This window comes from Ceratotherium simum, chromosome 9 (genome assembly GCF_057802395.1).
Source record: "Ceratotherium simum simum isolate JZ-2026a chromosome 9, ASM5780239v1, whole genome shotgun sequence".
Taxonomy (NCBI): Eukaryota; Metazoa; Chordata; class Mammalia; order Perissodactyla; family Rhinocerotidae; genus Ceratotherium; species Ceratotherium simum.
Genome location: NC_141908.1, coordinates 24,071,538 through 24,097,676, shown reverse-complemented (window position 1 = coordinate 24,097,676; position 26,139 = coordinate 24,071,538). Strand labels below are relative to the sequence as shown.

Sequence of the window (26,139 nt, the reverse complement as noted above, 5' to 3'; positions counted from 1 at the left end):
TAGTAGTTGATATTAAATCAGAAGTGAAACAATATAAAAGTGAAAATAATTCTCCCACTGTTCACGGGAAATGCTGATTGTTGATTTATCATTCCTTTTTCAATAACAAAAGAAAACTCTGTATACCAGAAAGAAATGTTAGATATTTCACTTAAAAAAAAAAGTTTCTCCCTGGATCACTTTTCACTACCTTGATGTTGATGCTTCTTTGCAGATGACGACTGTGGGGATGGGAGCGATGAGGTTGGCTGTGTTCACTCTTGCTTTGATAATCAGTTCAGATGTTCCAGTGGCAGATGTATCCCGGGCCATTGGGCCTGTGATGGGGACAATGATTGTGGAGACTTCAGTGATGAAACCCAAATCAATTGTACCAAAGAAGGTTAGTAATTTTGTGAATTAATGAAATATTTTAGATTAATATATAATATTTGGAGTATTTCAGAGTGAATATTATATAAAAAATAAATTGCTCCTCAGATAAAAAATTATATGTGGAACTGTGGAAAATAATTTGCTGATCTCTTTACTTTCACTGTTTCCTTTCCTTTCTCTTGTTTCTCACCTTAATACCTCCTCATACATTGACACTTTCTTCTGTGGTCTTTGCTTCCTACTTTTGTTAGATGCTTTACTTTCATTAGTTGCTTTACTTACTACTCCTTTAATTTTCTTCAACTTCTATATTGCGAAACCCGAAATCCACCCCAAAAGGAAAAAAAAAAAAAAGAACAAGAAAGGCATAATTTTCCTTGTATTTCCTCACCAAAATCGTTTCCTTAAAGTTTGAAATAATCCCCTGTTAAATGGTTATATATTCCAACTCATTGACTTTCTGGAATATAAACTAAGAAAGGAAGGAGATCATGACCACGGCTCTCAGCACATCCATGGACAGCCTGACCCTGTCCTTTGCATGGGTTACTTTACAAAATTTGATCAGCCACAGGGCATGTTAATAAATTAGAAATTATGTTAGAAATATCACAGAAAAAATCATTAGACTGTCAAACATTCATATAATCAGTAACATTTTTAAGTAGAAGTTTTCTATCTGATTAAGAAATTGAAATACTTTCGTTTTCATTCTTTCATCTGTTCCAGAAATATTTATTGAGGACTTTTCCTGTGCCTGGCACTGTGGTTGGACTAAAGGATAGATAAAAGGATGAAATAACACGGTCCCTGTTTAGTTTTTAAAATCTGGCGTGCAAACAGACAATAAAGTGATTTGTTTAATGTGGTGGGGTGGGGGGAACCATGGACTGTGTGATCATAAGAAAAGAATCATTTTCAAAGTATTTTTCAAGGAGATATATTTTTCTTCTACAAATATTTGACAACCTATAAAATAGTTTCAAAAGTATTTTCTCTGACATGGATTCCATTTGTCTTTCTCTCCACCCCACCCCCACCCCCAAGTGTTAAATACGGGAACAGTGGCAAATAGAGAAATTATCTGCACAATACTAGGTTCTTCAAAGGATAACCCTAGTTTTTTGTGAATTCCCTAAGTGATTCATTAAAAGACATATTGTTTGATTTTGATTTTACCTGTATGACCTGGATTACAAGAGTCATAGCGATGAGGCAAATATGGCTAAACAATCAGTTATGAGCCATGAGGCAATGAGATACAGCTCCTCATAGCCAGTGGTCTTGACATGATTCATGTCTTTCCCTGGCAGTGGACGTAATAGAAGCCATAATGAAACAGAAAATGACTAAGAAATTTTTTGTGACAATGTCTTATAAGATTTAACATGAGCATATTTGAATTCAATTTTGCTTCAAAATCAAGAGAGGAATGAATTATAGATAAAGCTGTTATTTAATATTATCTGTCTCTTATCCTCCATTATTCGGTAAGTTCAAGTCATCTCTCTCTTCTCTTTATTTCATTCTTGTGTCCTTTTCTCTCGCAATTTAGTTGATCCACTATATATATGAACTAGAACTTTTTGCTCATCATCAATCTGTCATGGAAAAAGAAAAAGTGTACAAAAAATATTTTTCTTTTTTTTCTTTGTATATTTGAAATAGTCATCTGGGGTATGGTTGACATTTCGTTACTAAATTACACTTTGAATATAAACTGCATTTTCCCCCACCTCACAGATGTCTTTTTAGGCTCCTCATGAGGTGTACATCTGTGGCCTGCTGGCACTGCCCCATAATATGCTGTGAAAGATAAATTACCCCAAAGTTAATTTACTTTCATCTCAGAAGTGAGATCCCATCCGTCTCTTCTATGTGTATTCATCTTTAAGTTAAAATGATCATTGCGCGTTAAGAAGTTTTGGAGAGACTGCTTTAGCCTCATGAGTATCCAAAGTGAGTGGCACTTTCCCTTCTAGGCTCTCTAGATGGTTTTTCAGGTTTGGATTATTATAGAATCAGCGGCTATTTAACGTTAATGGCCTTCATCTTTAGAGCACTTCAATTTAACTAATATATTACTGTAAAGGATATACTGTCAATGTGAATGCCATGCATTTTCTATATGATTATGGTAATACACTAAGGAAATGATCCAGATAATTTACATGATTATTGGACATGTTTCAAGCAAAGCATGAGGAGAGCTTCCTGAACTAATTTATATTTACCAGATTATAAATCATATTAGGATTCCCTAATCAAATACTCTACTTGGTGAGTACAAGTCACAGGAATTGAGGAAAGGTAACATTCTAGGATGACTTTGGTGCAAGATAATCCAGAGTATTTTAAAAGATATTTAAATATTTTATCCATCATTATTTTGATTCTAAATTCTGATATGAAAATTGTAAAATAACTATGACATATAGAATGGTTAAAACTGATCAGGAAAGTCATTTTGCACATGCAGGATTTGGGAGGCCATTGCCAAGGTAAAGTAGAAATTTGATGCAATTAATCATATAGTTGAGTCCCAAAACCTGCTGCGGAAGAAAGAGCAGGGGATTCTGGCTTGAGTTTCAAGACTGGCTGTCAAAACTGATCAAATCCACCATATAATTGCTCGGCACTTTGCTTTACACTGCCTGGGTAAGCAGAGCATATGGTGCAGTTTCTCTCAAGTCAAATTGTTTTCAAAAAGACAGAAGTACTCTTGAATTAACTTTTAACAGTAAAGGAGCAGGAGAGACCAGGAAATGGAACATTCTGTATATAATCACCATTTCAGAAAATTCCTGAATTTAATTTCGTTTCATATTCTCTCTCAAACCAATTTCAAAAAAGAATTTCTGTAGTGATGATCATTTTTCTCATCATCAATATGATTAATATATGGGAAAAGTGTTAATGGGAGTTCCCTCCTAGGTTAATGTATACTCATCTTCTTTCCCGTTGGTGTGTGCTGTTTTTCCTCTCACTTCCAAACTCCCTTACCAGGCAAAAAAGACACTATATCTTTAGAAATCACCATGTTTTCACAGAGTCACTGTTGTGTGTGTGTGCACAAACACGCACACAGATACACACAGACTACAAACAAAAGTGCAATAGAAAGACAAACCACAACACATTGATTCCTTCCTTTGTTTCAGTGCCTGTGTATCATTAATTTAGCTCTGGTTTCTTTTTGGTTCTGAATCCTTTGGTTGGTACATATTTCTACAGTAACCCTTTTGTAAAGCTACTGGGTGAATAGTTTTTCCGAGTGGAAAGATAAGTGGGGCTTGACCCTCAAAGAATTTGGTATGAGAGAACTTCCTCTAGAGCCTCAGGCCTGGCTGTTTATTTAAATATTGAGGGCCGGCCCTGTGGCGTAGCGGTTAAGTGCATGCGCTCCACTGCTGGCGGCGTGGGTTCTGATCCCGGATGCACACCAATGCACTGCTTGTCAGGCCATGCTGTGGTGGTGTCCCATATAAAGTGGAGGAAGGTGGGCATGGATGTTAGCCCAGGGCCAGTCTTCCTCAGCAAAAAAAAAGAGAAGAGGATTGGCATGGACGTTAGCTCAGGGCTGATCTTCCTCACTAAAAAAAAGAAATAAATATTGAAAAGTTTTGTAAAAAAGATGGTTTTACCTGTAAGGACATCAAGAATAAAGTTAAAATGAGACTTCAGTCTTTTCTTACAAGTCTTTAACTCTCTGGCTAGAATATTAAAAAAAAAAAGAGAGACTCTGGATATGTGTCACATCTATAAAATACCAAATATGTAAAATTAATCTTATCGCATAGTTGATGGTTTAATTTACTTGAATTACGTAAACATTCATTCTTACACTCTTTTGGGGAATAGTCTCAACCATATTTCTTCCAAGGAATAAAGCATTTCTAAAGTAAACATATGAAAATTATTCAGTATCTTTAGATAGCTGTTCCCCCAGGTCAATTTTCATTCAGAAATTGTTGTAAAAACTTTTGCAAAGTAATTTCAGCATGGACTTGATGGAGAAGAGAACAGATTTTCTCTAGAATAGATTTTGCTTAAATTTTGTAATTTCTCCTAAATGCCACTTAAATATCCCTCAAACATTTGGATTTTTCTTTACTGTGAAGGGGCATCTGACCCTGATTTATGGTTATTGTTCTTTAATGCCTTCTGTTTGACTGTCTGAAAAGGGAATATTTACTGCCTGCTGCATAAAGTGAAAGAGCTGGAATGCTGGAACATATGTGATTTCTTATTTACGTCTCAAATACAAATTAAATGCAAATTTAAAATTAAGTATGTATTGGGGCCAGCCCGGTGGGGAACGGTTAAGTTTGCGTGCTCCGCTTTGGCCGTTCGGGGTTCTCGGGGATCCCGGGTACAGACCTACACACTGCTCATCAACTCGTGCTGTGGTGGCGTCCCATATACAAAATAGATGAAGACTGGCACAGGTGTTAGCTCAAGGACAATCTTCCTTATGCAAAAAGAGGAAGATTGGCAAGAGATGTTAGCTCAGGGACCATCTTCCTCACCAAAAAATACCACAAAAATTAAGTATGTATTGACCTTCAATTTTGGTTTATTATGAATAATGTTTAACAAGTTCTCAAATCCATTAGGCAGGTAAATACATGACCTTGTTAATATGCATGCTTATACATGCTCATATTCTTCTGCTTCAACTATTTTACTTCGCTTCTGCTTTGGAAACTTCCACTTTCCTTTTGGGCTTTGTCTTCCTTCCTTCCTTCATTCATTCATTTGCCTCACTACTTTCTTGTTCCAAGATTTAAAAACGAAACTAGAAAATCTTATCTTATTTTTGTAGTTTCGTAGTCTACTACAATGTTTAATACACAGTGAATGCTCAGGAAATAATTATTGAGTGAAAAAGTCTGTTTCTTGACCACAAAATTTGATTACACTCTCAGAATCCAACCCTTATTTGTTTTGTCTTATATGTATAGTAACTTCTTCTGTTTCCTCATGTTACCCCTAGATCCTGGAGTTTATTTTCATGATGATGTGCAAGACTAGGTGTACTAATCTAGTCATGTACATTTCCTTAATATAGTGTAATCATTTTCATTTATCCAATAAATATTTGTATTTCAGGCCAGGATTCAGCAAAATAAAAAGTCAAGATGTCTCCCTTATCTTTGATTATTGTTTATTTCTTTTTGAAGTCCTCTCTGCCCAATAGATAGTAAGTTCCAGAAAGATAGGAAAAGTTTAAATCTTTTTTGTATCTATTATTTGATAGTAAGTGCCATGAGGAGATTCCATTAGTAATGAGATAGAGGGAGAAAAGGAAGTTAACATATGTTGGTGACCCATTAATAGCCATGCATTTTACATTTATTCCATTTAATCCCACAATAAGGATTACTCAGAGAGGTGAAGATACTTGCCTAGAATTACACAGCTAGAGTTTCAAACAAAGCTTGTCTGCTCCTTATTCCTACATCCAGCTGTCTGCCTCTGCAGCTATGGAGTATAATCTCTTTTTTTCCTAACTCTCTATGAATTAACATTTATATGATCCCCAGATAATTACTACCTTTTTTTCAACTGCATATTCAATTTCCCTTTAAGATGAGAAAAGAAAGCCTTTTCTATTTATTACAGGTCATTGTAATGAAATTTCCTAAAGGGCACTAGAAGGGACCTGGGCCATTACATTAGAAAATCACAGGAAGTCTGTTTCCTTTTTGTTTCTATTCTCCTTTCCCTCCCATAATTCTCCTTGATAAAATGAATTCTGGAACTTTTTCATTGGAATAGCTGTGGACATTCCCACACAGACAATTTCTTCAGTCACCCAAAGAATATGTTTGTCTGCCATAAAAGTTTTACCTCAGTGACTCAGAAAATTTAGGAATCTGGAGGAAAATTGGAAGATCGTTTAGTTCAGTTCTTTTATCATGCAGATGAGGAAAAGGGCTCAGCTAGACAAAATTATCCTTATATGTATATAACAGTAGCAAAAACATTATGCTGCTTCCTGGAACGAGCTGATAATGGTCTACGTGGGAGATGTTGAGACTGAGACTTTTGATGCATAAAGACATTCTCAGGAGAGATTTTGGATTCAAATGATTATGCCAAGTTCTTTATGGAAAATCCAGTAAAGTCTAACAGTACTGCCAACCAAAAAGAGAAAATATCCTACCTCGAGAGGTTGAATCCACTCAGAACAGTGCAGGTATCAAAATTTGATTTGTAGCTGAAGACTTAGGTTACACATTTAAGCATGGAGAGAATGGAAATTAAGACCAACATCTTTTGACTTCCAGTTTATATCCTACCCCATCTCAGCTGAACCATCATGTTTTTAGTAGCACAGTTTAATCCTAACCACATAGAAAACAAGATACCAATAAATGCTGTACACAATCAGACTCAGTCATCTGTTTTGTTTTTCTTTCATGGGAATATTCTGACCATATTTTCAATTCATTTTTACTAAAACACACAATCAAAAAACCTGCTATTATTTATCAGTCACTGAATTTTATTGAGAATAAAATATTGACTTTGATTCTGGGGGAATTAGCAAATTATGTTATGAACTCTAGAAAATCATATAATATTCTGTCCTAATGTTTTTTGACTATTCTCTTTTAATGAAAATATTGATTGTTTCCTGATAAAATACAATTAAAAGCAAACTCCATCTAGTTTTAGAGAAGTATTATATCTATTTTCAATGAGATACAAATTGTCTGGCTTAATTTTATTCTCTCACAGATTGATTTATTTTCCTTAGGAAGTGTTAATACTAAGTTATCAAAACGATGTTAATTATTAATGGATTTTATCCATAGGAAAGCTCTTTTTGTTTTCCAGGACAAAATAACTCTTTAAAGGTCATTTTAACCTTAATACTACAAACAACTTTTATGTCAAGAGCAAAGAAAACTCAAGGCTTTTGAATCAATTAATAACAAAGCCTGTTTTCAGAACCTATAATGTTTCTAGCAATGTGATTATCAGGAAAATTAAAAGGAATCAGATAATTATAATTTTAAAAATGAAATATTAAAAAATGGTTGATAAAAATAGGAAGAAAGAAACCAATTATCCTCATCTTTACTACATAAAAAAATAGTAGTAGGTCCACACTTATTCCTAGATAAACTTAGCTTTTGTATTAAGACAATAATTATGCACCTTGACATTAAACAGGGTAACATCTCTTGTTTTTTAAAAAGATATGATTAATGACTAAAGTCAATAGGTAACAAAAAGACATAACTTTAACGAAGAACTTCAGCCTGTTTCTTGCTCTTTTAACAGAGCTGAAAAATAAGGGCAAGAGTGAATTCATTTCCATAGTCTTTAAATTCTGCTTCCTCATACTCAAGTTATGGTTAATGATCAGTGAAATGGTAGAACTTCAGACATTCAGCAGAAAATAAACAAACAAACAGAAAAGAGACAAAGGGCATGGATAATCTGCAAAATAATTAATTCACCTCTCAATAATTGAGTGGTGTCTATGCTTTTATGAGAGTACAGACATAAGCAATGGGATAAAACTTTGCCTTTTTCCTCTTAATACTTGGTGGCTAGCTTCTTTCAGAGCCTATTTGAACTGTCAGCCTTTGTTCCCTTATTCATGTGAAGCATCAACTGAATTTGCAGTTAGATATTATATTCTTGCAATATAATGAGTAGATTCATTCACGTTTTGTTAGAGAATTTATTCCACTTCCAGGTTGGTATTTGTGTATATATGGGCTTCCTAAGGAAAATTAATTTATCATTATCTGCATCCCAAATCTTTCCACAAATACCTTTGGTGCATAAAATCATGCACTTAAACTACCATGATCTTCCTGGCATGGAATTCCAACTGCTGTCAGAATCTTTCAGCACAGCATGTTGTTATTGTTGATATGTATGCACTTGAATAGCATGTTCTGTGAATCATAATTTAGAACATTTTAGAACAAAGGTTGGCAGATCTTTTCTGTAAAGGGTGAGATAGTAAAGTAAATATTTTAGATTTTGCCTATTGCAACAACCCAACCCCACTGTTTTAGCCCAAAACAAGCCATAGACTATATGTCTACAAATGATTATAACTGTGTTCCAATAAAACTTTATTTACAAAAATAGATAGTGGACCAGAATTGGTCTGCAAGTCATAGCTTGCTGACCCCTTATTTAAAACACAAGTGAAGGGGCCAGCCCCGTGGCATAATGGTTAAGTTTGACATGCTCTGCTATGGTGGCCCAGGTTTTGTGGGTTCAGATACCCAGTGTGGACCCTACACCACTAGTCAGCCATGCTGTGGCAACACCCCATATACAAAAAAGAGGAAGATTGGCACAGATGTTAGCTCAAGGCTAATCTTCCTCAAGCAGAAAAAGAGAAAGACTGGCAACAGATGTTAGCTCAGGGCAAATCTTCCTCAGTGAAAAAGGAAAAAAAATAACAAACACAAGTGGAAATCCTTTCCAACGGAGCTATAATCCTGAATAATCTTTTATGCCCATGTTTTGTAGAACATTGAATTTATTGTGAGACAAAGGTGAAAAATAATAGAGAGAAGAAAAAACCAAAGAAAGAAGACATATACCATTAATAATTTTTAAATAGTATTCTCTGGCCCTCCCTCAAACATATAGCTCATGTGTGTGTGCTTATACATGTTCTTTCCACACAATAATGTTCTACGTTATTTTAAAATATCAACTTAAATAATGTCATCTTTTCTTCTTTTTTTTTCCAGTAAATATTTGAGGCCTACAGTAAGCTAGATATATTGCTAAGCCACAAAGTAAATTCCACATTGCAATCTGTTTTATTTAATATTTGATATCTAACATATCTGTTAAGATGATTAGTTAATTTGAACAGTAAATGGAAAAATAGATTTCTCAATTACACAACAGATTAATACATTCGGTTCACTTCTATTTAGACAATGTAGAGGTTCAGCATTCCTATAATACATTAAATTGTAAATGACATGTTCATGATAGAGTTCCAGATATCAAAACTTAAAATTTTAATGAACTAAAAGAATGTTTTATTTGTTTTACATAGACTTCACTTTAATATTTAATTTACTAGGGGATATTTAGTACCCTGAATTAAAACTTTCCTTTCAATATATTGTTTGAGTCTATATGTCTATGTGTTTTTTTTTTATTGAGGTCACATTGATTTACATAACATTATACAAATTTCAGGTATATATCATTATATTTCATCTTCTGTATAGATTGCAACATGTTCACCACCAAAAGTCTAGTTTACATCTGTCACCATACATATGTGCCCCTTTACCCCTTTCGCACTCCCTCCACTCCTTCCCTTCTGGTATCTACCAATCTATTCTCCTTATCTATGTGTTTGTTTATCTTCCACATATGAGTGAAGTCGTACAGTAATTGTCTTTCTCCCTCTGGCTTATTTCACTTAGCATAATACCCTCAAACTCCACCCTTGTTGTCCCAAAGAGCAAGATTTTGTATTTTTTATGGCTGAGTAGTATTCCATTGTATATACATACCACATCTCCTTTATCCATTCGTCTGTTGACGGCCACTTAGATTGCTTCAAAGTCTTAACTGTTGCGAATAATGCTGCGATGAGCATAGTGATGCATATATCTTTTTGAATTAGTGTTTTTGTGTTCTTTGGATAAATACCTAGAAGTGGAATAGCTGGATCATATAGTATTTCTATTCTTAATTTTTTTGAAAAATCTCCATGCTGTTTTCTGTAGTGGATAAACCAATTTACATTCCCACCAGTGGTGTATAAGTGTTCATTTTTCTCCACATCCTCTCCAACACTTGTTGTTTCTTGTCTTTTTATTAATAGACTTTCTGATGGGTGTGAGGTGACATCTCATTTTAATTTTGATTTACGTTTCCCTAATAATTAATGATGTTGAATATCTTTTCATGTGACTGTTGGCCATCTCTATATCTTCTTTGGAAACATGTCTCTTCAGATCCTCTGCCCTGCCCTTTTTTTGTGTGTGTGAGGAAGATGGGCCCTGAGCTAACATCTGCCAATCCTCCTCTTTTTTTTGCTGAGGAAGACTGTCCCTGGGCTAACATCCACGCCCATCTTCCTCTACTTTTTATGGGATGCCACCACAGCATGGCTTGACAAGCGGTGCATCAGTGCACGCCAAGGATCCGAACCGGCAAACCTCGGGTCGCCGCAGCGGAGCGCGCGCACTTACACGCTTGTGCCACTGGGCCCGCCCCCCTCTGCCTTTTTTTAAATGTGATTGTTCATTTTTTTTGTTGTTGAGTTGTGTGACTACTTTACACATTTTGCACATTAACCTCTTATCATATATACGATCTACAAATATTTTCTCCCAGTTGGTGGGTTGTCTTTTCATTTTGTTCATGGTTTCCTTTACCGTGCAGAAGCTTTTTAGTTTGGTCTAGTCCCATTTGTTTATTTTTTCTTCTGTTTTCCTTGTCTGAGGAGATATGATAGTCAAAATGATACTGCTAAGACACATGTCAGAGACCACACTGCCTATATTTTCTTCTAGTTTTATGGTTTTGGGTCTTACCTTCACGTCTTTAATCTATTTTGAGTTAGTTTTTGTGTATGGTGTAAGATAATGGTCTACTTTCATTTTTTTGGCTGTCCAGTTTCCCAACACCATTTATTGAAGAGAATTTCCTTTCTCCATTGTATATTCTTGGCTCCTTTGTCAAAGGTTAGCTGTCCATAGATGTGTGGTTTTATTTCTGGGCTCTCAATTCTGTTCCATTGATCTGTGTGTCTGTTTTTCTGTTAGTACCATGCTGTTTTCATTACAATAGCTTTGTAGTGTATTTTGAAATCAGGGAGTGTTATACCTCCAACTTTGTTCCTTTTTCTCAATATTGCATTGGCTATTCAGGGTCTTTTGTTGCGCCATATAAATTTTAGAATTCTTTGTTCTGTTTCCATGGAAAATGTCATTGAGATTCTGATTGGGATTGCATTGAGTCTGTTTATTGCTTTAGGTAATATGGACATTTTAACTATGTTTATTCTTCCAATCCATGATCATGAAATATATTTCCATTTCTTTATGTCTTCTGTTTCTTTCAATAATGTCTTAAAGTTTTCAGTGTATATGTCTTTCATCTCTTGGCCAAATTTATTCCTAGGTATTTTATTCTTTTTGTTGCTATTGTAAATGGAATTGTATTCTTAATTTCTCTTTCTGCTATTTCATTGTTATTGTATAGAAATGCAGCTGATTTTTGTATGTTGATTTTGTACCCTGAAACTTACTTTATTCATTAATTATTTCTAATGATTTTTTGGTGAATTCTTTAGAGTTTTCTATATATAGAATCACATTATCTGCAAATAGTGACACTTTTACTTCTTCCTTTCCAATTTGGATTCCTTTTGTTTCTTTTTCTTTGTTAATTGCTATGGCTAGGACTTCCAATACTCTCTTGAATAAGTGTAGCAAGAGTGGCTATCCTTGTCTTTTTCCCATTCTAAGAGGAATAGCTTTCTGTTTTTCTCTGTCAAGTCTGATATTGACTGTGAGTTTGTCATATATGGCCTTTATTGTGTTGAAGTACTTTCCTTCTATACCCATTTATTGAGAGTTTTTATCATAAATGGATGTCGAATCTTGTCAAATGCTTTCTCTGCATCTATTGAGATGACGATGTGATTTTTACTCTTCATTTTGTTAATTTGGTGTATCACATGGATTGATTTGCAGATGTTGAACCATCCCTACATCTCTGTAATAAATCCCACTTGATTGTGTTGTACGATCCTTTTAATGTATTGTATTTGATTTGGTAATATTTTGTTGAGGATTCTTACATCTATACTCATCAGTGATATTGGCCTGAGACTTTCCTTTTTTGTGTTGTCCTCGTCTGATTTTGGTATCAGGGTAATTTTGGCCTCATAAAACGAGTTAAGAAGCATCATATCCTCTTCAATTTTTTGGAATAGTTTGAGAAGGATAGATATTAAATCTTCTTTGAATGCTTGGTAGAATTCACCAGAGAGCCATCTGGTCCTGGTCTTTTGCTTTTTGAGAATCTTTTTGATTACTGTTTCAATCTTTTTATTAGTGATAGGTCTATTCAGATTCTCCATTTCTTCTTGCTTCAGTTTTGGGAGGTTGTCTGATTCTAAGACTCTATCTGTTTCTTCTAGATTATCCCATTTTTTTGGCATAGAGCTTTTCACATTATTCTCTTATAATCCTTTGTATTTCTGGGTTGTCCATTATAATTTCTCCTCTTTCATTTCTGATTTTATTTATTTGAGTCTTATCCCATTTTTTCTTAGTGAGTCTAATTAAGGATTTGTCAATTTTGTTTATCATTTCAAAGAACCAGCTCTTAGTTTCATTGATCTTTTCTATTGTCTTTTTAGTCTCTATTTCATTTATTTTTACTCTGATTTTTATTATTTCCTTCCTTCTACTGAGTTTGGGCTTTGTTTGTTCTTTTTTTTTAGTCCTTTTAGGTGTAGTGTTAGATTGTTTATTGAAGATTTTTCTTGTTTTCTGTGGTAGGCCTATAGTGCTATAAACTTTCCTCTTAGTACTGCCTTTGCTTACATTCCATAGATTTTGATATGTTGTGTTTTCACTTTCATTTGTCCCCAGGTATTTTTTTGTTTCTCCTTTGATATCTTCATTGATCCAATAGTTGTTCAATAGCATGTTGTTTAGTATCTGCATACTCGTGACTTTTCTAGCTTTCTTCTTATAGTTGATTTCTAGTTTATACCATTGTGGTCAGAGAAAATGCTTGATATGAATTCAATCTTTTTAAATTTATTGAGACCTATTTTGTTTCCCAACATATGGCCTGTCTTTGAGAATGTTCCATGTGCAATTGAGAAGAATGTGTCCACTGCTTTTGGAGAGAATGTTCTTTATATGTGTATTAAGTCCATCTGATCTAGTGTTTTATTTAAGGTGAATGTTGACTTTCTGTCTGGATGATCTATCCATTGATGTATGTGAGGTATTAAAGTCCCCTACTATTATTGTGTTGCTGTCAATTTCTCCCTTTAGGTCTGTTAATAGTTGCTTTGTATACTTTGGGGTGCCTATGTTAGGTGCATATATATTAATAAATGCCATGTCTTCTTTGTGGATTGTCCCCTTTCTCGTTATATAATGTCGTTCTTTGTCTCTTGTTATCTTTTTTGGCTATTTTGTCTGATATAAATATGGCTACACCCACTTTCTTTGGTTGCTATTTGCTATGAGTAGCATCTTCCGTCCCTTCACTCTGAGCTTTTGTTTGTTTTAATAGCTGAGATGGGTTTCCTGGAGGCAGACTTGAGACATATGGTTGGGTCTTGCTTTTTAATCCATCCAGCCACTCTGTGTCTTTTGATTGGCGAATTCAATCCATTTACGTTTAGAGTGAATATTGATATACGAAGGTTTAATACTGCCATTTTATCTTTTGTTTTCTGGTTGGTCTACATTTCCATCGTTTCTTTTTCTTTGTATTTCTGTCCGCCATTTCAGTTTGGTGGTTTTCTGTGATGTGTTTCTCCATTTCCTCTTTTTTTATGTTTTATGATTCTGCTCTGATTTTGTTTTGTGGTTACCATGAGGTTTATATAAAAGATCTCATAAATAAGATAGTCCTTTTTATTCTGATAGCATCTTATCTCCTTTAGCCTATGCAGGTTCCATCTTTTTCCTCTCCCCTTTCTATGTTTTTGCTTGTCACAAATTATTCTTTTTTTAATTGTGAGTTTGTTACCAAATTGAAGTAGTTAGTTAGTTTTGATATTTTCTTTCCCTTTAGCCTTTATGTTGTAATTGTTTACTAACCTATACTAATATAGAGTAGCAATTTTCTGATTTTTTCTATTTATCACCTTGCTCAAAACTTTGTATACCTTTGCCTTTTTGTTTCAGGGAGAGGGGCTCCTTTCAACATCTCTTGTAAGGCAGTTTAATGGTGATGAACCTCTTCAGCTTTTGTTTGTCTTGGAAAGCCTTTATTTCTCCTTCATATCTGAAAGATAACTTTGCTGGATAGAATATTCTTGGCTAATAGTTTTTGTCTTTCAATAGTTTGAATATATCATTCCACTCTCTCCTAGCATGTCGAGTTTCTGCTGAGAAATCCGCTGATAGCCTGATGGGGGTTTCTTTGCAAGTTATTTTCTTCTCTCTGACCACCCTTAATATTCTTTCTTTGTCATTGACTTTTAACAATTTTAATACAATGTGCCTTGGAGGTCTTTTTGCATTGAGGTAATTAGAAGTTCTATTAGCTTCATGTATTTATATATCCAGTTCCTTCCCCAGGTTTGGGAAGTTCTTAGCTATTATTTCTTTGAATAAGGTCTCTGCTCTTTTTTCCCTCTCTTCTCCTTCTGGAATATCTATTATCCTTATGTCATTTTTCCTAATTGGGTCAGCAATTTCTCGTAGAATTTCTTCATTTTTCTTAAATCTTGGCTCTCTCTCCTCTTCCACTTTAATCATGTCTAGATTTTGATCTTCAAGCTTGCTAATTCTCTCTACCACATGTTCTGCTCTATTTCCAATGCTTTCTACTTTACTTTTCATCTCATGTTCTTCATTTCCAGATTTTCTGTTAGTTTTTTTGTAGAGTTTCAATCTCTTTGGTGAAGTACTCCTTCTGTTCATTCATTTTATTTTTGAGCTCATTGAACTGTCTTTCTGAGTTGTCTTGTAACTCATTGAGTTTCTTCATGACAGCTACTTTGAATTCTCTGTCAGTTCGCAATCTTCTGTGACTTTAAGTTTGGTTTCTGCAAAGTTGTCATTTTCTTTCTGTTCTACCCTATTACTGTAGTTCTTCTTGGTGCTTGATGAGTTGATCCTCTGCAAGTGCATTTGTGGTAATAAACCCCTTTCTTATTTGGGTAAGGCTTTGGTTACTTTGATTCTGAGCTGCTTCTGGTTGTGTTTGAGAGCCTGCACTTTCCACCCTCCACTGCCTCTGCCAGAGGTGTCATCAGTGCCTTCTTTGTGCTGCTTGTGCCTCCAAGATTGCTGGTGCCTTACTGCTTATGATGTCTCTGCAGTCATGGATGTCACCACTGGCTTCACCCGGCTTTGAGCACCTCTGCTGCTTCTGGGGTCGTCTGCATCTCATATTCCCCCACTAGCTCTCTGTGGTCTTCCAATGGACTCAGGTACTGCTGCCATGTGCACTACCTGTGCTGCAGCTCCCAGGTTGTCTGGGGGTGCTGGTAGCACCACTGCCAGAAGTTCTAGGTTCACAGGTGTCACTGCCACTGCCATGGGCCCAGGGCCTTGAATGCCCAGGGTCTTGCTGCTGGAAAGACCAGTGTTGAAGTTACCACTGCTGCTGGGGTTGAGAGGGGAGGGCTGGATTGCTGGTACCACTGTGTTTCCTGAAGCGTCAGGTCGCAAGCGCAACACACCACTAATGGGGGAGCGTCAGAGGCTAAGCTGCAAATGCCATTGCTGCTCCTGGAGCCTTGATCTTCTGCACCAGTGTGCTTTTTGTGTGTGTGTGTGTGAGGAAGATTAGCCCTGAGCTAACATCCAAAACCAATCCTCCTCTTCTTTCTGAGGAAGATTGGCCCTGGGCTAATATCCGTGCCCATCTTCCTCTACTTTATATGGGACACCACCACAGCATGGCTTGACAAGCAGTGTGTTGGTCTGCACCTGGGATCCGAGCCTGTAAACCCTGGGCTGCCGAAGCAGAGCACGCGCACTTAACTGCTGCACCACTGGGCTGGCCCCACCAGTGTGCTTTTTGAAACCTCAGGTCAGGACACCACTGCCTCTGCCACAGGTGTCCGTATTTTGGATTGCCGCTGCTGAAAAGACTGGCATCGGAGCCATTGCTGCTGGGGAAAGGAGGTGTGGGCTGGGTCACCATTGTATTTCCTGGAGCCTCAGGTCATGGGCACCACCCACCACTTCTGGGGGAGGAGCAAGGGCTAAGCCACAGGTGCCATCGCTGCTCCTGCAGCCTGTGATATCCCACACTGGTGTGCTTTTTTAAACCTCAGGTCAGGGCACCACTGCATGGCCAGGGGTATCTGCATTTTGGATTGCTGCTGGGGGAGGGGGAGGGAGCTTCTCCCCTAGTTCCACTGCCTCCCAGATGTCCAGTCCACCCACCTTCAGATGTATAGATGCATGGATCTCTCTGGCATTCTGGTGTGCTGTGTAGGGAGTCCTTTGTTGGTCAATGGGTGTCCTACTGGTTCTAACTTAGAGGGGAGAGACAAAAGGAACAACTCACTCCACCAGGATGCTGACATCACTCCTCCTGTCTATGTGTTTTTAATATTAATAATATTTTTAGTGTTAAAATAATTGAATTTGTGCTTAGGTATCTACACATTCTTTCCCACTTCCTTCTATTCAACTTTCTAACTGAGTCAGACAGTATATATTTGAAATCTGGTCTCTTTTTTATTATTAAATTTGCCATTAAATCCTATGTACTAATAAACAGTTTTGGTAGTCCCATACAACTTCTTATCAGGATAATATCTCCACTGGGGGCTACATACAGGGGTAAAAGGAGTTTGTTGGAATAGAAGGTAAAACACAAAAACTATGCCTGGAAGCGTGTTGGGGTGGGAGGGAGGGAGGGGCAGTGAGAATAATAACCAAGAGATATGCCATCTAAAATCTAGATGACAGGCAGGCAGTCATCAATGTCCAATGGGATGAGGACAAGTTGATTTAAGAGGGAGGCCCCAGGCTTGACTTCATTGTTAGTTCACAGCATATTGCAGTGTCATTAGGCGGGCAGCAGCCCCTTGGGAATCCATCCCACATTAAATGGAGAAGAGCAGGATAGTGTACACCTACCAACTCCAATGCAAGCTCTAGGCAGGCAGCTCAAGGGCTAGGAGGTAGGTTTTGACAAACACCACTCTTCTAAGGATTTCTAGAAATCAGGGACATCCTAACCTCCATCCTAACCTCCAGGGGGATGTTAAGGGCCCCCTCAGGCAGAAGTAGGCCAAGGTTATGTCCACACCATTTTGGTAAATGAAATCACTATTGATATGCTGCCAAATCCATTCTCAGTAGTTTCAGGGCAAGAGGAAAATATCTATGAATCTGGAGCAAATAGCTGCCATAGGTGCAGGAATTATTAATACATAGTGATTCATTGAAAAGCTAGGAATCAAGCAGGGACTGACACATGGCGATTGTAGGAAATGCAGGAAGCTTTCTGCACATGCAATAAAAAGTGCTTTTTACTTTTCAAAGCATTTTATGATAAATGGCAAGTTAAGGTATAAACTCCATTAAAATAATAAAAAAGAAAGGTGTTTTCTTCTCCCCGATTGGTCTCACAATTTAAATAATTCATTTTATTTGCAGCACCATTATTAGCTATTTTCTCAGGAGGGCTTTAACATTTCTTATAAACCAACAAATGTATCCTGACTACAAAAAACCAGTATAAATATAATTTTTGCAATCCTGATTTTTATTTTTTTAACTTTAAGAGGAAAGAAAATCCTTTCTCTCTATATATAGTTGCTAGCCTTCTTACTGCAAATATTTAGTCACAATGAATCCATTTAAATATTGGGATAAATGTCACCATCCGTTGCCACATTTCCTCCAGGGCTCTGCATTTATTTATTTATTAGATTCTCCAAATTGTATGCTTGGTTTAAATAGCTTCAGGGCAAAAATACAGTAAAATTGCATTAGTTAAAAATATAACCAGCATCAGCAACATGAAAACATAACAGTAAAACAGCATGAGCATATACATATAAACATAGTCATCATTTTAACACTCCACTGGGACAAGCCATATTACAAAGATAGATTGTGTGCAAAGCCCTAAAGCTTAGGCAACTGGGGCTCTGGGGAACCACACAGGCCTAGAGCTTAGGTTGGAATGGTCGTTACAGGCTCCTCAGAGTAATGCAACTTTCCATCCAGGGGAAAATCAACGACTGTTAACAGAAGCTGATTTCATTTGGCAAGAAGGTTAAGAGGAAATAAAACTCCATGACTTTTTATGTTTTCTAGCAGAAGAGGACAGCATTTCTAAACATCAACACACACCTAAACCTAGCAGATGTTGAGAAATAGGTTTGGGGTATTTTTAATTTATTGTACGCAAGTAGGATGAGAACTGGGAAGGGAAGGCATATAAAATTGTGTGTGTGTGTGTGTGTGTGTGTGTGTGTGTAATAGTCTATCTGACATTAGTATAAACTTTGAGTGTTCAAGCAGATGAAATATATAACCCCTTGTAAATTTAAGGAAAATTAGAGATTTTTTTCCCTCTCTATTTATTGTCTAAATGCTCCCAAAGAGTCTATATAAACTGCATATCTGAGCATATCAGAATGTAGCTGAAGGTCTTTCTGTGATTCCCAATTGCCTTTAGGATTATATCCAAGCCATTTATCATGGCATACAAGACCATTCAAGGTCTTGGCCGTGTCCACGTCTCTAGTTTTCTCTTTCTTGCCTCCTCTGATCACACGCTACACAGAATTTGATGAATGCTGCTGACTTTGTTCAGAATATCTTTTGTCCCATTCCACTTTCCCCTCTACCTGACTCTTCATCATGACTCAGAACTCTCCTCTTATCCTTTTGTTGTAAGAATTCCTCATCTAACATTCCCAATCAGGGTTAATTTTCCCCTCTGGGTGTTCTCATGGGGCTCTCTCCTACCACAGCACTTATGACGTTTCTTTGTAACTGCATACATCACCTACTTCTCTCTACACTCACTATTTATGATCTTTTCAAAAGCAGAAACTACATGTTTCATTTTTCACCCAGAATCCAGCAAAAGCCACTTAACTGCTCTCCCTACTTCCACTCAAGCCTCATAATACCCATTTTTTTTACACAGCAGCCCATGAGAACTTTTAATAACGTAGATTAAATTATATCATTATCACTCTCTGCTTCAAAATCTCCAATCTCCAAAATCTCCAATAATGTTGAACTTATCTTACCATAGGTGTTGATAAAGCCCTATAAGATCCAGCCCTTGCCTACATTCAGATCTCATTTCACTCACCCACCCTCATTCATTTCCTTCTCTTTCTGTAAAAACAAAGACTACTTCCTGTTTTAGAGTCTTTGCATTTCTTATTCCCTTTGCCTACCATGTTCTTTACCCTAACTTGCATGGCCGGCTCTTTCTCTTCATTTTGGTCTCCAGTACCACCTTCTCAGAGAGACTTCTCTAATTGCCCTTGTCATGATGTCCCCTATACGCAAGTCACTTATTATGGATCAAGGATGTTCATGATATATTTCCATTTCTTCCCTTTTCTGGGAACATGGTAAGATTGTACTTCCTGGAAACTTAGTGATTGGTTGGGACCAACATGATGGGGCCCCACCCAAAGTGACTAGTTTTGGCCAATGAATTGTCATCAGAAATGATGTATGTTCCTTCCTCTATAGCATTACTCTGATCCATTTTCATCATAGGACTTACTACTTTCTTGGACTAATCCAGTTTATGCACTTGTATAATTATTTATTAAATGCCTATGTGCTTCCTTCTCCCCTCATTTAAGTTCTGTGAGAACAGTACAGTCTCTCTCTTATTCACTGCTCTATCCTAGTACTTGGAAAAATACCTGGCACGTTGCAATAAATAATATATATGGAAAGAACAAATGAAGGAATCACTGAGGCCAATAGTCTCATTTTCAAGATTACGAAACTAATTTGGTGTTTCTCTACCACTAACTAGATGTGTGATCATGAGTAACATTATCCAAATTTTCCCTTTCCTTGGATATTTCTTCATCTTTCCTGGTTGGCATTCAAGTGAAGAAAAATGCCCAAGAAGGCTAGACTACCCCATGCAAGTTGCAATTTATTGATCTTTTCGTAAAAGACCAAATTTTACCATAACTTTACAACGTAATAAAATAAATATTAAATTTTATTAGAAAAGAAACAAGCTGAACAACAGTATTTTAAATATAAAAAAATAAATAAGTTTGTAGACACTTCTTGATTATTATATGAGCTAATTATTTTTTTTCATTCTTGAGCCTCTATGTGAGAAAAACTTTGTAAGAAGGTAATAACGATACAGTGGTAAAGAAAGCAGGCTCTAAAGTTTAATTATGTTAGCTCAAATCCCATCTCTGCTGCTTATCTGTATAACTGCAGGCAAATCGATTTGTAGTTTTTGCTTCTGTGAAAGGAGGTGCTCTTAATAAGCAGTTTTATTTATTTATTTATTTTTAATCAAAATAAAAAGGAGTAGATAGGTGCTCGTTTTTTTCACTGATTTTTAATCCAATCTAATATAATTAATGTAAAGCATAAGCAAAATTGAATGTCATATAAACTACCGTTTACATGCCAGGTATGTGGAATAGGAGATAGAGAAGTGTGAAATGGGTCTTGGCATTCCTCGTGGAGTCTGCCTTGAAAGTCAAGAAAAGCTCTGATTCCTTTTCACAGGAAAAAACTGCATATCAACACAAAGTATCATGTATAATTTCTGAAATTTTGTAAAGCCTACCCATGAATTTCCTGAATCTACAGACACCAGATTAAGAGACCCAATGCTAGATAGTTGTTTTTTGTTTTTAATAGAAGATGCCTCTTTTAAATCTTTTTTTTTTTTTTTTTGCTGGGAAAGATTCATCCTGAGCTAACATCTGTTGCCAATCTTCCTCTTTTTTTTCCTCCCCAAAGCTCCAGTACATAGTTGTATATTCTAGTTGTAAGTCCTTCTAGTTCTTCTATGTGAGCTTCCACCACAGCATGGCTATTGAAGACAAGTGGTGTGGTTCCCTTCTAGTTTCTTTGACCACCCTAATAATTAAATTGACATAAAACAGATTAACAGGAGAAAAACAAATTTAATTTCACACATACGGGAGCTCATATAAATGTGAGACTCAAAGAAGTAACTAAAGCAGGTAGCTTTTATACCTTTTACACAAAGAAACAATAAATTTGTGAAGAATTGACAAGACAAAGAAATTTGGGCTTCGGGTGGTAAATTAGTGAAGAAGTAGCAAGGTTTGTTTATCCAGACGTCTTGGCTCTAAATTCTCTATCTCTGGTGATAAGGATATCTCTCTACCTCCTGGTACAGGGGGGAAATACCTTTCACATGGGAGATTTATTTCCTGCTGTCAGGGAACAATGGAGGATCAGAGTGTCCTTTGCACCAGCTATTTCTAGTAACTTTATATCAAAATAATTAACATCCCAAAATGTCACATTTTGTGGTGGCCTGCCCTGAACCCCATAAAAGACAATCCAGGTTGGGGAGAATAATATAACCAAGACCACAACGTATATATTTATGATGTGTGTGAGCAATTCTTCTAAAGAGAAGATTTATTTCACCATTTCAAGTTGAATGTTTATAATGGTATATTGTATTTCCTTCTCCAGACCATACCCTCATTTTAAAATTAATGTAATCTTATTGTTTGTGGTGCCCCTTAATAGATAATATACCAGCCCACAGAAGTTTACACATGAGTAGCTTAAGAGGGAAAAAAAAAAGCAAAAGAAAAGCCTCAGGGAAATATCACATTTGTATTTAAATTTATAAGATAAATGTTTATTTAGAATAAGAAAACAAAAAAGTAGATTCACTTATGAACCACAAATAGATAACCAAACAATACTGAGCAAAGCAAAGAAAATGCAAATGGAATAAAAAAAAAAAATTCAGACAATAGCAGCATACTCTTTCCCTTAATAGATTCTGCTTTGATCTGTGTGACCACAACTTATTTCCAGCTGTAAATAACATTGAGCTTAAAGACTAGGATTCTAGATATAAAGTTGCCGTAGTGCTGGATCAGGAGAAGCAACCCCCTCTCCCAAAGTAGGAATTTACCTTTTGCAAGTCTCTTTTTGAGTCAGGCTAATCTATCTGGATTTCTGAGTTTATATAATCTTCTTGAGAATTTCCCATTATGTCATTAAGTTAAGGTTGAGGAATGTAGATTAAAAGAACTGACCTTTAAAACCAAGTGCAAAATATGTTTAAAAGAGTCAAAACATTACTCTTAAAATAGTTAAACATAGAATTCCTTCCATTATTATTGACATTTTTGAGGCAACATAGTTCCTGAAGAAATAAAAGATGGGAAGAGAAATGGAAATATGATGTAGAATTTTGTATGTACTATTTAATTTTATTTAACCTAATAAAGTATTTCCTAAATTAGGTAATTTTAAACATAGAATATGTTGTTCCTTCTCAAAACTTCCTTGTATATCACTATTCTGTTTATTTATTTACTTAGCCCTCAGATCATTTCTAGAAACAGTCTAAGCTATAACCTGGAAAGATTAAAGGTTGTAAAGAGGAAGGACTTAAACAAAGGCAGAATAAGGATTTACTTTAATGTAAGTAAATCTGAGGGTAAGATTGGTCCAAACAAATTCAAATCATGAAAAATGACCCATAAATTTGGCTCTAAATGCTAGGAAGCTATTGCAAACAGAGTAATCTGATGAGTTTCAGGATTATTCACAAGTATCCATGAAAAGAACTCATAAAGAAGAAAAATAATTTGCACAAGAGAGTAAAATTAGTATTAATATTAAAGCAAGAGTTAAATAAATTTTTTCCTATAGTTTCTCAGAAGTAGATTCAAAAACGAAAGAAAATGTGATTAGCAGTTGTCTTACTGCCCACCTCGACCAAGGAAGAAAATTCAATAGGGAAAAAAAAAAATAGAAATGGCTATCTTTGTATCTCCATTATAACGGAGCGGCTAATACAATTTAGTTTAGCCCCGGATAAAGCAGGTAGCAGTTGTTATTCTGCAAGGATGCTAGTCTGAGAATCTTCTTACTTTTCAAGGAACTGGAAAAATCTAGATTTTTATAGGAAATCTTTGGATTTTTAAAAGATCAACAGTGTGTCTGACAAATTAAACATGCTGAAGGACAGATTCAATATATGAACTGCCAGGCTTCAATTCTTATTTTAGACAATGTAGAAAAATCAAGAGACTATCCTTTCCATTCTTCATTAAGTGTTTGCAATCACTGTGTGACAATTACCTGAAATACAAGTTTTATATGTTATTGGTTGAGCTCATCCTACAGGTTATAAAATTCAGCTGAGGCAAGCTTTCTTTTGTTTTGTTTCCAAGGAAGCTTAAGTAGTAGGAAAAAGAACCAAAGGCCATTTCACTGCTGCATGGAAGTTGGCCTCTTCACCATAGAATTACTTAGGCAGCTGAAGGGGTCCTCAAACTCCATTTGATTTATCTCCTTTCTTCTTCCTGAATATTGGAGTCGCATAGGATTTTCAAGTTACCTTTAAACAGATCCTAGATTTGAAGACTTCACAATATCTTGTTTATGAAACATTCTTTACCACTGTAGTGGTCAAGCCATACTGCTAAATACGGCACTCTACAGGTGGTAAATTAAATATGGTGGGAAGTTACTATTTCGCATTAGATATATATCTTCCAAATGTGCAGAAACTCTACTACCTTTATTGATGTGTGTATGCATGCAAGTATTTCATTTAATCATGGAGACTATATATATACAAAGTCAGAATGATTTGGATGACTAGGAAAGTAGAGACAGAAAGTCTCTGTTTTTGGAAGGGACTTCAAAGCCAGCCTAAACTCCGTGCCTTATCTGTATATTGGGTATGATTATAATAAGTGTTCTTAGCAATGGTTACTTTTGAAATTATTCCTATAGGTTTTCTGTAAATTGGAATTCCTGTTTTCTACCAATAGAACTTCTTTGCTCTTGCTTCAGTGGGCATCTTTTTCTTTTATCTTTTTCTTTGTGGGAGGAGTTATTTATTATTTCAGCATTACTACTCTAAGAATACTTGGGAAGTTGAGTCAAGTCTATTTCGTACATCTTTATAATATTCTATCACCTGACATATTATATTTGTTAAAAGTCTTTAAATAAAGAAAAATATCAGGAACTGAACTATTTATATCATAGCAAATAACAATAAAATTTTGTAGTTAAAACAGTGACTTACAGATGTCCAATTTATTCTTCACAACAACATTCCAGATTCTCCACTTTCCACATGAACAAAGAGAGGTCTTGAGAGATTAAGTAGCTGCCTTGTGATATAAGTGTTATTATTAGCTTTGACCTTAAATGAATCTAATTTAACTCATAACCACATGATCCCTACCAAACCTGCACATTAAGTAATGGATAACTCACGTGAAACTGCATCAAATTATTCATAATGATATAGAATAATTGCTGTTATAGATATAATGTAGATTAATTGCTGGATATAGCTATATAAGATACACAATAAATTTGTTACATTAAAACTTTGGTCTAGGGGCCAGCCCCATGGCCTAGTGGTTAAGTTTGATCCGCTCCACTTCGGCGGCCCAGATTCAGTTCCTGGGCGCAGACCTATACCACTTGTCGGCAGCCATGCTGTGGCGGCGATCCACATACAAAAAATAGAGGAAGATTGGCACAGATGTTAGCTCAGGGTGAATCTTCTTCAGCAAAACAAAAAACAAAAACTTTGGTCTAGAAAAATATATACTAAAATCTTTATTTTACAACAGAATTTGGAGATAATGATTACTATTATATCTCATATTATATATTAATAAAAATGTAATATACTGCTGATTACATACAAATTATTCAATTGTTGTACTGTAAAACATTTATATCCCCAACATTTTTATTTCCATATTCTTGCTTGTGCTTATCCACAGGATTTAACCTACATTTTTAGTCATCAGGTTTTGAGGAATAGTGTTATCTGGGTACTATATGAATTATTAATTGATAAATTGAATTGGAATGTATAGTGGCTCATTAAATTCTTATGCGTGTTTGTTCTGATTCCAGAATTGAAATCTTACTTCCTGAAGAATTTGTATTTATTATGGGGTTTTTTGTTTGCTTGTTTGTTTGTTTTTCAAAATTTTGAATACTTTTCTTCAAAGATTTTGTTAGAGAGTACTTATTATTTTTTGGTTAGTTACCTCTTAATAGTCTGAAAAAAATTATCTAGAGAAATGTCAAAACATCAACCAAAGTCTTCACACTTAGAGTAGAATGTGAAACCTCTTTTATGTGCCATAGAGAAAAACTCTTCAAAGATCTCATTCTTAGGATACTAATTCAAATTACAGCAAAATATCCACACATTATCTTACTTGCTCTTTCCATTTTTCCTAATGTACATGACCCTTTCAGGAATTCTGTGGGAGGCAAGAAACATCATTTTCTTATAATTATTAACATTTCTAAAATGAATTCAAAAATACCAGAGAGTATTATAGCTATTAAACAACTAAAGTGAAGTATTTTCTCTCTAGCATCATAATAATGCCTGAAGAAAGAAAAAAATTATCATCAAGTAAAATCGTAATTTCTCTTTTGTCTTCCCTCCTCTGCCTCTCTCTCCCTCATTTCAATTTAAGAGATTCGTTCTCCTGCTGGTTGTAATGAGAATGAATTTCAGTGCCATCCTGATGGAAATTGCATTCCTGATCTGTGGCGCTGTGATGGGGAGAAAGATTGTGAAGATGGCAGTGATGAAAAAGGCTGCAATGGTACCTTACGATTATGTGATCACAAAACCAAGTTTTCCTGCCAGAGTACAGGTAAGCAGAACATTGGGTTCAGCTTTTACCTTGGGTTTCCTGGATGTAGAATCCTTTTGGCCCATCTTCAATCCATATCTCACGTTTATAATTCTATATGTAACAATAATAATAACTAACATTTATTGAAAACTATCTATGGTCCTGTCACATTCCCAAGAATGGTCTCTGCATGAACTCAT

General features: G+C 35.7%; 1 protein-coding gene across 5 annotated transcripts in view; it reads left to right on the top strand.

The window, feature by feature from the left end:
- The window catches only part of LRP1B (LDL receptor related protein 1B), a 1,862,264-nt gene that overhangs the window by 1,149,618 nt on the left and 686,507 nt on the right, over positions 1-26,139 (top strand). For all 5 annotated transcript variants that reach the window (XM_087435122.1, XM_087435120.1, XM_087435121.1 and 2 more), the window contains exons 21-22: positions 215-382; positions 25,775-25,957. In XM_087435122.1, coding sequence (XP_087291248.1) covers positions 215-382; positions 25,775-25,957 — 351 coding nt within the window. The remainder of the gene's footprint in view (positions 1-214; positions 383-25,774; positions 25,958-26,139) is intronic.